At 33.9% G+C, this 12,279-nt stretch overlaps 1 protein-coding gene across 9 annotated transcripts in view; it reads right to left on the reverse strand.

Annotated features, from left to right (window-relative positions):
- The window catches only part of LOC138709364 (sodium channel and clathrin linker 1), a 42,443-nt gene extending 30,302 nt beyond the window's left edge, over positions 1-12,141 (reverse strand). The window contains exons 1-5 of one of the 9 annotated variants that reach the window (XM_069840088.1): positions 12,018-12,141; positions 10,940-11,103; positions 9,802-9,986; positions 5,604-5,676; positions 1,974-2,156 (exon numbers count right to left, since the gene is read on the reverse strand). In XM_069840088.1, the coding sequence (XP_069696189.1) occupies positions 1,974-2,156; positions 5,604-5,676; positions 9,802-9,878 (333 nt within the window). In that variant the 5' untranslated portion in view covers positions 9,879-9,986; positions 10,940-11,103; positions 12,018-12,141. Of the gene's footprint in view, positions 1-1,973; positions 2,157-5,603; positions 5,677-9,801; positions 9,987-10,939; positions 11,724-11,975 lie in introns of those variants that run through there. The other 8 variants (XR_011334919.1, XM_069840087.1, XM_069840091.1 and 5 more) reach the window with 8 other exon arrangements.
- Positions 12,142-12,279: the final 138 nt, after the last annotated feature.

The raw sequence follows: 12,279 nt of genomic DNA on the forward strand, positions 1-12,279 counted from the left end.
TGCGTGTTATGTTAGCAAAACATTCTAAACTAAATCATGCACTCTATAGACATGGAAATTGATTAACATGTAAATGTTTATAGAAGCCTAAATTTATTGAAAAACCACTCGCTATTTTTTACTGCAAAAAAGTAAAACGCTGAATTTGAATAAAAGTATATGTAAGTGCAACAAAATAATATTATCAAAGAATAAGATTATTTCCAAAAATACAACTGCAAAGCAAAATAAACGTCTCTTTTTTCACTCAGTTATTACTATTATTATTATTATTATTATTATTATTATTATTATTATTATTATTATTATTATTATTATTACTACCTTTATTATTATTATTATTATTATTATTATTATTATTATCATCTTTAACTTATGTGACCTTTTTTCTTAAGTATCTTGTCTACAAAGTATGTATATTTATGTATGTTTCTATCTACTCTTCTTAAGAATGTGATCTTAGTGCAAAAATTTTAAATTTTATTTTAGAAACAGTAGAGATTTCTATTGCTCTAGAATATGTAATTAGGAAAGTTCAGGATAACAGAGAGGGCTTGGAATTGAACGGGTTACATCAGCTTCTTGTCTATGCGGATGACGTGAATATGTTAGGAGAAAATCTTCAAACGATTAGGGAAAATGCGGAAATTCTACTTGAAGCAAGTAAAGAGATAGGTTTGGAAGTAAATCCCGAAAAGACTAAGTATATGATTATGTCTCGTGATCAGAATATTGTACGAAATGGAACTATAAAAGTTGGAGATTTATCCTTCGAAGAGGTGGAAAAATTCAAATATCTTGGAGCAACAGTGACAAATATAAATGACACTCAGGAGGAAATTAAACGCAGAATAAATATGGGAAATGCCTGTTATTATTCGGTTGAGAAACTTTTGTCATCTAGTCTGCTGTCAAAAAATCTGAAAGTTAGAATTTATAAAACAGTTATATTACCGGTTGTTCTGTATGGCTGTGAAACTTGGACTCTCACTTTGAGAGAGGAACAGAGATTGAGGGTTCTTGAGAATAAGGTTCTTAGGAAAATATGGGGATGAGGTTACAGGAGAATGGAGAAAGTTACACAACGCAGAGCTGCATGCATTATATCCTTCACCCGACATAATTAGGAATATTAAATCCAGACGTTTGAGATGGGCAGGGCATGTAGCACGTATGGGCGAATCCAGAAATGCAAATAAAGTGTTAGTTGGGAGGCCAGAGAGGAAAATACCTTTGGGGAGGCCGAGACGTAGATGGGAAGATAAAATGGATTTGAGGGAGGTGGGATATGATGATAGAGACTGGATTAATCTTGCTCAGGATAGGGACCAATGGCGGGCTTATGTGAGGGCGGCAATGAACCTCCGGGTTCCTTAAAAGCCAGTAAGTAAGTAAGTAAGAGATTTCTATTTTTTGTGAATTACCGGTATGTATAATCTGTGTAGGCCTAATCAGAATCTTAAATTTTAATTCATAAAAAAGTAGGTAAGTTTGATGAACAATGTAAAAGTGTATGTCATTTTCAAGTCTTTCTATCAATACGGAACTGTCCCCAAACACGAGCTTTGCTCTTTTGGGGTACTTTCATGTAGCGTTTTTTTTATGTATATGTTATTATTAAATAAATCTAAATCTAAATAAAAAAAATATATATATATATATATATATATATATATATATATATATATATATATATATATATACTCTGAAGGAACTGTCACGTCTTCTTGTGGAAAATATATCACGAGATTTTTAATATATCTAGGCCTATACACTTTATGTAATAAATAGATTGAGGACATGGGCTCAACAATGTAGCGTGTAGAGTTTCCAAGAACTGAACAGTCAAATTGTGCAAGTTTATATTTGCCTTTGGGTTGCTTCTTCAATGTCTTTGCTGGGTCAAATTAATAGACCATGAAGACTGCCTACAGAAGGAGAAGGAGAACAAGAAGATACTGTACACATCGCACCTGAGTTATAAAGGAAAGTTGTTGCTGGAGGTTGGTCACCATGTCAGACTCTTTCTTGTGGCCAGGTGACATGACTGCCTCCTTAGACAGCTTGTTGCTCAGGATCTCCTTCAGCCGGTCAGACAGACGTCTGTTCTCAGCAACAAGCCCTACCATGTCACTTCGCAAGGAACTTTGTTCTGTCTGCAAGCAATAAGCAGGTCTGGTACAAATCTACAATGAAAGTAGCTCTTTGGTTTATGTTGGGGTTTATTCCTGAAGGAAACGTCAACAGAGGGGAGGAAGTAAAATAAATCTTAATTGTGTAATATAAGTAAATAGGAAGTCGTAATATGTATGATAAGACTTTCTTGTGTTAAATTCTAACATACCTTGTTTACATGTTTCAACCTATTTATGGGTCATCCTCAGAACTGGTCGTTGTTGGTCTTGGCGCCTCTTGTTCTGTTTCCTGTGAGGGTGTGTTCGTGTGGTATAGTGTAGAGTCAAAGAGTGTGTATGTTTTGAAATTGAGTTGTGTGTTGAGAATTTCGTTGGTGTGTGTTTTCGTGTGTCTGTATATTTCATATTGTTCTAGTGTGTTTAGTGTCTAGACCAGTTCTGAGGATGACCCATAAATAGGTCGAAATATGTTAACAAGGTACGTTAGAATTTAACACAAGAAAGTCTCATCATACATATTCCGAAGTGATACAGTGTTAGAAGTTGTGTAATCAAGATGTATAGATAGAAAATCATTGACTTACGTTCCTGCCCCTTCTCAAATGCTTTTCAAATTATGATCCACACACAATTTGTGATTCTGGAGATTTACTTCGATTGACTACTTATTTAAAACTTTTATTCAGCAAATGTGTTAATCTATATAAGTAATATTGTAATATTTTATTTTAAAATGGATTAAGGATTACAGTCTACAAGCTGATTCTGATTGACTTAAAATGAACATGACACTCAGCAGATGGAAGGATTCTTTTCCAAGGTTGAAATTTTGAAATACTGCTGCTATTCTCAAATAAGTCTTAATGTTACCAAAATGATTAGTGAAAACTTGTTGGAATGATTTTTATAAAAAATATTTTCATCATTATTAAGGATTTTATAATATTGCTTCTTCATCTACTAAAATATTGTAATTGACACTGTCAAAATAATTTTTATAAGAACATATTTCTACCACTTTAATCATTTTGAAATATTATTTACCAACTGCCTGTGAACTTTCTGGTAAAATACTGAGCTATGGAAAAAAAAAACTGACTTCTAGCTAGGACATTAAAAAGAAGGATCTTACTGCCGATTTTATTGGTAACACTAATAGTAATTCGGATCCATGTAGCAGAAGTTATTAATGAATTCAATAACAAAAACTATTAATGCAAGTAAAAAAATTGTATACATGCTTGTTTTGTTATTTGTTTTCTAAATATTAGTTTTTCAACTCGTCAATGATGTAAAAGTGTTATAAAATCTTAGACACAGGGCTCATAACTTTAAAAAAAGTGTACACGCACATGTAAAGTAAATTTTCTTCCCTCAAAGCATTTATGTAAGAGTTCATAAAGACTGATTTAGAAAAGTGTGCTAACTGATTTAGGAAAGTGTACTATAACATCATTCTATCAATTCTTTAAAGTGATTCTGCCTTACCAAAAATTTGAGAAATACTGATATATCACTAAGTAACATAATAATTAATTTTATTACAATAAAACGATTGATCGTATTATATTACGTGTGTACGTGCGTGTGCATGAGTGTGTTGTTACTAGTCAGTAACAATGAATTGTAACTCAATTATTCTCTGTCAGCAATGTATGTAATGGATGGCAACTGAACTATTTACTCCAATAGAATTTTACATGCGCAATCAAAGATACTGCAAGGACTTTTTACAGAAATCACGTTAAAGGTCTTTTTTCACTTTTCATTATCAACATTTCCATTCGAGAAGTAGGCCTTACTGTAAACCCATTTCGGCCTAGTCCAGTAGTCATTTTAAAGATTGTCTACTTTCTCTTCAACATTAATTCTGGGATTCTGCTATCATTGTCCTTCAAACATGTAGTAGCCAATTTTTTTATGTGTTTGTATTTTCGTTTCTGCTGATTCAACTCCTAAATTCTAATATTTCTCCATTCCTCTTATGATAATGCTATTTTTTCGAAAAAAAAAAAATCGATTGAATGTATTCTCTTTTTGTCTCTTTGCCTAAGTGTCCAAATTTCACTTATATGTAGAAGGCAGAGCCAATGTGTTGTAGATTCTGATTCTAGAACATTTTTATACCAAATTAGATTTCAAAGTGTTGTTTAAAATCTCTAATATTTGAATGAATTTTGTAATTTTGTATGGACATCTTTCTCGTTTTCAGAAGATAATATACCACAGTCTCAATTCGTGCAAATGTTCATTTGTTCCAAACATCTATTATTCAGTACTATTTTACATCTTACTGGGCTTATACCAATGAGTGCCATTATTTTAGATTTTTCTGGTGATATTTTGAGTCCGAAATTCATTAGTATGTTTATCATTTTAAAAACTCCCCTCTGTAAATTGTCTTCTGAATTTGGAACTATTTGTGTCCTGTAATATATCAAACAGTAAATATCTTTTAATTTTATCATAAGCTTTCACATGATTGATGAATGCTAGAGGAGTCTCTTAACAATGCTCTCGTAAGATAAAAAATTACTACGATTATTATCACAACTTAAATGATGAATTACAAAAAACTAGATGAAAATTAATGCCACTTATTTTGAATTTATTCATAAACATTGCAGTGACATTAAACCACATGCACTTGTCTTAGTAACTAACTTTAAAGGATAAAAAAACGATCAAGAGCTATAATTATTTTCATATCAGTACTTTTCAACATAAGGACATAACTAGTAGACGGCTTTGGAGACTTGGCACAGGAAGGCGGTATTAGCTGTATAACTGGTCATTTACATACATACTTTTCAACATAAAAAGAGTCCAATTTTGTTAAGTGAAAGCATATTTAAAATCTTCCTAAATTGTAGTTCTCACTTAAGGCTTAATTCTCTATACAAATTGATCTATCTACTCTACTTCCAAATTGAATACTTTATAACATTTCACAGCTGGTTTCAGTATGTGAATGCTTGAAAAAATTAGGTAAGCTAGGGATACAACTCATTTACTGCTAAAATTACATTTTTCCAGGAAATAAACCGAATTCTAAAAAAGTCGCGAAAATAAAATTATTTTAAATCAGCTTAGAACTAACACAAATTATACAAAGACACCTTAAGCAACTTTCTCATATGCTAATAACAAAATCTCTCGCCCCTGTCAGTGGCACAATAACTTCGTCATTGTGTGGTACATGCTTTATGTCCACTGAGACTTACTTACAAATGGCTTTTTAAGGAACCTGCAGCTTCATTGCCGCCCTCACATAAGCCTGCCATCGGTCCCTATCCTGTGCAAGATTAATCCAGTCTCTATCATCATATCCTACCTCCCTCAAATCCATTTTAATATTATCGTCCCATCTACGTCTCGGCCTCCCCTGCCCATCTCAAACGTCTGGATTTAATGTTCCTAATTATGTCAGGTGAAGAATACAATGCGTGCAGTTCTACTGAGACTTACCTTATAAAAATCAATTTGTTTCTGCAGGGCTCCAATAAACGTCTCATATTCAAGTAACAATGGAGGTATTAATCTGTCATTGAAACAAATAAGTATTGTATTACAACAGACTTATAATTAAACAATTTTTTACTCAAGACACAATCCATAATATAGTTGTCAAAAAAAACCCACAAAAAACACGCACGCACGCACACACACACACACACACACTCCCTCTCTCTGTTTTCTTCCTCCTTTTCATCCCCCTCACTCCCTCCCTATCCCCATCCCCCCTCTCTCACAGTACAGTTAAGACAATTTTGACTAAAAGAATTGACAATGTAGGCCTAAAGCACGAGCAAAATTGTATCCCTTAGTTAGTGTAAACAATTAACAAATTAACAAGGAAAACCCACACAATTTTGCATTGGGGATAGAAGAAACAACCAACCAATGCATTGTCTGTCAAAAACCAACCTTGTGACTGGGCCACTCTGTACAAGTTCATAGGCTTATTTGTAGTGTTAGTTACTCCTGTGCAAAATGGCGTTTAGAGCAGATATTTAATAATTACACTTTCTGCTAAATGTACTTGGTCACATGTATTTAAAATGCATATCACCTTATCCCTCACAACTTAGCTGCTCTAGAATTTTATGCTACTTATCTGAGGTCTTTTTGACCTCAAGAATATTTGTTGTTAATAATTAGGATATCCATTTTGAATCTTGCATACACTACTGTTAACACTTGAATATAATTAATTGATTAACTAGGATATTTTGTAGCTTACTGCATTTTTATATACAATACAAGCAAACTGAAGTTCTTATTGCACCTAGATTTACTCAGTGTATTTGAAAAATGAATTAATGAATTAATTTAATTAGTTTAATGGCAGACTATTCTGTATCTATGTTTTTATTTTTTTAGTTATCAGAGAATATATCCACTTTCCTTGAAATAAAACACAAAAAGAAAATTGTTATTACATCAAGTGTTGTTGTTTTCTAATGCCAGGCATTTGACAATAAAGTCATTTGACCTCTTGCACTCCAATATTTTTCAAAGATAACATCAAGTGTTAATTATTATGTTTAGACAATTAATTAATTTAGTCTCATCACCTGGTGCAGTAGAAAGAACAAGAAGCTAATTTTACATAAACAAATAATTACATAAACAAATAATTACCTTGTTAACATGTTTCGACCCATTTTCGGTCATCTTCGTGAGTTCCGAAGATGACCGAAAATAGGTCGAAACATGTTAACAAGGTAGTTTAAAATTTAATAAAAGAAAGTACTTATCATACATATTCCGAAATGATACAGTGTTAAAAGTTTTGTAATCAAGATGTAAAATAATTACTCTTGACCCTACAACATTTTACCCATAGCCTAGTTTATGCTATATTTGTTTCATATGTTCTCTTTTCAAAGTAATGTTCACTTTGCTTACAACAAAACACTTACTTACTTACTTACAAATGGCTTTTAAGGAACCTGAAGGTTCATTGCCACCCTCACATAAGCCCACCATCGGTCCCTATCCTGTGTAAGATTAATCCATTCTCTATCATCATATCCCACCTCCCTCAAATCCATTTTAATATTATCCTCCCATCTACGTCTCGGCCTCCCCAAAGGTCTTTTTCCCTCCGGTCTCCCAACTAACACTTTATATGCATTTCTGGATTCGCCCATACGTGCCCATCTCAAACGTCTGGATTTAATGTTCCTAATTATGTCAGGTGAAGAATACAATGCATGCAGTTCTGCGTTGTGTAACTTTCTCCATTCTCCTGTAACTTCATCCCGCTTAGCCCCAAATATTTTCCTAAGAACCTTATTCTCAAACACCCTTAACCTATGTTCCTCTCTCAGAGTGAGAGTCCAAGTTTCACAACCATAAAGAACAACTGGTAATATAACTGTTTTATAAATTCTGACCATTATTTGGTAATTGGAGAATTAAGAGAAAGACTATCAGTAGCCAAGCGAGTAGAGCAACAAGCTAATATTAGTATTGTGGGTCCCTATCCCTCAGGTTGCGGATAGAGGAGACGGCCTCCAGATATGGAGGGTAGCTGCGAATATATTGAATAAGCAGTCGTGGACAGCCGATAAGGGGTGGTCCTCCAGCTTGGGGGTTGGGCGAAGGGCTAACAAGCCATCACCGTAAAAAAACAGCTTGTTACGAATCCCTACAATAAGCCTCGGAATAGGACTGATTCTCTGGCACGACCACAGCAAAGGAATAAGGTTTTGAGATTTGGCACTTGGAACATAACTAGTCTTTATAGAACAGGAGGGGTAACATTAGTAGCTAAAGAACTAACTAGATATAGAATAGACTTCGTGGGAGTACAAGAGGTTAGGTTAGATGGGAATAGCATATCACAAATAGGAGATTACTTGTTGTATTATGGGGAAGGAAACAATAATCACCAATTAGGAACAGGATTCTTTGTTCATACAACAAAACACTATCACTACAAAATAATAACGTGTTCCATAGCCACCCACAGACCCAAGCAATAAACACGAAAAAAAAAGAAATAATTTTAATTCTAAAGGAAACTAAAATAACCAAGGATAACATATCTAGGTTACTGGAACGTTTCGGAGTATATGGATATGGGTCAGGTAAGTGTCGAGGGTTAAATGATAAACAAGCCAATATGCTGATTGTGGAATATGCTCATGTCTGGTCTGTCCCCACTTTATATGGTTGTCAAAATAGGCACTATACGTGCTCGAATGACGTAACTATTTTCAACTAGATCAATATTCCTATGAATGTACGAATAATACCATATTTAATATTATATGCTACTCGATATATAACGCAACATACCACTTAGTACATTTTAACTAATCTAACCACACCTGACTTGACCTAATCTATCCTATCGTCCACACTTGTGGAGTAATAGTTACATGTCTGGCCGCGAAACCAGGTGGCCCAGGTTCGAATCCCGGTTGGGGCAAGTTACTTGTTTGAGGTTTTTTCCGGGGTTTTCCCTCAACCCAATTTGAGCAAATGCTGGGTAACTTCCGGTGCTGGACCCCGGACTCATTTCACCGGCATTATCACCTTCATCTCATTCAGATGCTAAATAACCTAAGATGTTGATACAGCATCGTAAAATAACCTACTTCTCCTCCTCTACCCTATCTTGTTGTTTTGATAAGGGACACAGAGTGAACTAAATACTGTGGGTACATGTTTTGAAGTGAAATGAATATATTTCTTCCATATTAACTTTATTTTGGGGAGGCGAACCTTATCAACAATACTTCTTCAGGAAAATACTGTTTCAAGCAAATAAATGTTATATGAAGTGTCCTAAAAGCGCTGGCATTAGAAGCTGTGAATAATAGATACCCACCAGAAGAATGGTTACTATCTACACAGATGGGTCTACTATCGATAACAACTCAGGATCAGGAATTACATGTGCGTTATTCTCATTTTATCAACCAGCAGGACATCATACAACAAATTTTGATGCAGAAATAATGGCTATTCATATCTCACTCCAACACCTACTATACAGAATAGATAAATTTCAAAATGCTGTCATTCTCTCTGATTCTAAAGCAGCATTATATGCAATAAATTCATATAAAATTATGTCAATCCAAATTAAAGAATGTCACAAAATGACCCAACAACTTCAAAAACTACAGAAAAGAATTCAATTGCAATGGATACCTGCACATTGCGGAATTGCTGGAAATGAAACTGCTGACTTTCTTGCCAAAAAAGGATCCAATTTAATTCAGAATACAAATACAAGCCTACCTTTTACATCCATCAGAAGACTAATTAAAAATAAATATAAAATGAAGCAAAACCAAGCACTATGTACCAAAGCCAAAGATAAAAAATGGATCATTTTAATAAAAAACCAGAAATTATTCCAGAAATCCCACGTAAATCTGCAGTAGCAAAATTCAGACTGCTTACAGAACACGATTATTTGGCCAAACACTTGAATAAAATAGGAATTTACACAAATCCAAATTGCCCTCTATGCAACAAAGAAGAAGAAATGACTGAAGATCATCTCATAACCTGTGAAGTTCTACCTGATGGATCCACCACAGAGAAATATTGGAGAGCAAGAACGCTAATGGCTTCGTTGCCAAAGCCCGGCATTAGATAACAACAACAACACAACAACAAACATGTTATATGAAGTACTTACTCTTGTTTTGAATCCTGAGATACATTTGATGTCGAAGGAATGGTTCCTTTGCTTGGAATGTTTATTTTATTATCCATCAGAAGACAAAGCTAGGGTATCTATCAAGATTTAAGTTCATATATTTCTTTCTGTTGTAAGGTACTGTGCACAAAAACGTTTTGCAAACAATTATCCATAAGGAAATCCTATAAAAAAGAAAATATTAATATTTAAAATTATGAATATGCCTTTATATCAGAAAAATACGGCAAATGTAAGTACTGGCTCATTTAATAGCACTAAATCAACTGACAGAAATGTATAACAGGTCAGCAGTGACAGCTAGAGAGCAAAATGGTTTACAGTCTATTGTTACAGGAAAATATAAACATGCTATATCTGTCCACTGTTATGATCACAAGCTTATGCAACAGTCAGCAATTACAGAAAAAGCTTTAACGAATAAGGTAAGATAATTATTGATGCATTTCCACCTGAAAACTGAATGTGTCATACTCTTGTGCTGCAGGCTACTACCAGATCTTTTAGGCCTTAGAATTTTAATTTGGTGCTTCATCTCTGTTCTCAGAATAAAATTTTTGTTATATATATTTTACAGAAGAAAATGTTTTAGGCCTATATTGATTTCTGCAGACGAAACGTCAGTAACATCAAAAGCAATCGGAGTACCTTACATGAAAATTTTGATGAAGTGATTTGGCCCAAAATGGAATTTGATGAAGAAAAAGAAGAAACACTGGCTCTTTAAGAAGACCAAGAGTACGAAACGACATGAAATTAATTATCTTATAGCCAATTATTTATGAAATCATTAATATTATCATTGGCCCAACATATTCTTGGATATTGACTATCTGTGAAAAATATCCTGAGTGTGAAGGCCTTAGTGGAATCGAACAGAATCGAATCAAAACAAAACATCTTCCACCTTTCACACCTAGTTGGAACTGAACCGAAGCAAAGTGTGTTCCATTGTAAAATGGATCACATAATAGTTTTAGCACAGTTACGTGAAGAGGCAGAAAAAGAAGTAAATATCCAAAACAAAAAAAAGGAAGCCACCACCATAACTCAGGCAGTAGTATGTTTGTTGAAGTTGCGTTTGGGTGTGGGTTCGATTCCCACTTGGGCTAATTACCTGGTTGGATTTTATCCGAGGTTTTCCCGAACTGTAAGGTGAATACCAGGTAAATTATGATGAATTCTCTGCCTCATCTCACCAAATACCATCTTGCTATCACCAATTCTATCGACGCGGTGAAGGTTATTTATGTCCCAGCCAATATAGGAACTTGAAAATGCCTTGGATTTATAATATTGATTAGCAGAAATTGATGTGATCACTGGCAGATCTTTCATAATACTATACACCTAACCTAACCTGTCACATAATACACACCTAATCTAACCTAGCCTAACCTGTAACATAATACTACACACCTGTAGTAACATTTCTCACATTTAGTATAATTTCGTTTGCATTTATTGCTGACCCTGCTACTCGTGTCGGTAGCCATCTAGTGGAAGTGGATCGTAATTCCAGGAAGAAAATATGGCGATTTTCACAATAATTTCATTTAGTTCGTTCAATGTATGTTTTGTGATATATTAAATATGTTAATGTAGTGATAATTCCATATACAGTATATAGTACAATAAGAATTGAAATGTGTTGTGGCTGTGAGAAAAGTATTGAAAATTGGTTTATAGCGCCACATTGGCAGTGAAAAAAGTGTGCAATATTCGTTCAGTGGCCGATGGATACTCTACCTTGTCCACAGAGAGCTTTTAAGGACCGTTTCATTGCTGCCCTCACATACACTCGCCATCGGCCCCTATTCAGAGCAAGATTAATCCAGATGACAGGTTAGGTTTGGTTAGTTTAGGCTTTTGTTATGCCTTGCATATACGATTAACTGTATCTCCACAAAAAAATAAATAAATCTTATAACTAATGCAACAATTTTCACTTCCGAAATCACCGGAACTACCTCAGCACTAGTTTCACAGAAAACTATTATAGTTAATGTTGAAATATCCCGAACTTTAAAACTATTTTCAATCCGATGCCAGAATCACATAACCTCTATAATAATATATCAACCAGAAGTTTTTCGTAAGTACATTATTTTTCGCAAAATTTATACGTCTTTCCAAGTACATTATATACAAACCATATTCCTGAATGATACCTTTATACAAATAATTTAACATACTTGTTAACCTCTGCTATCTCACGAGTCTAAATTTCTCTTTAACTGTAATCAACACAAAGACTGAACACCATACGAATAGCGTCTTTATTACTTTTCATTTTTAAATGTATGAATAAAAGAAAGGGTGAGGAAAAGGACAAGCACTTTAAATTTTCATTTTAGCAGTTTCATTCCTTTTCATTTCAAGATATATTCGCTTGAAATGTGAAGAAAATGTTTGTTGCTGGTTACATCATACGTGAAGTTGTATCACTCCGTAGTA

Source organism: Periplaneta americana, chromosome 11 (assembly GCF_040183065.1).
Source record: "Periplaneta americana isolate PAMFEO1 chromosome 11, P.americana_PAMFEO1_priV1, whole genome shotgun sequence".
Taxonomy (NCBI): domain Eukaryota; kingdom Metazoa; phylum Arthropoda; class Insecta; order Blattodea; family Blattidae; genus Periplaneta; species Periplaneta americana.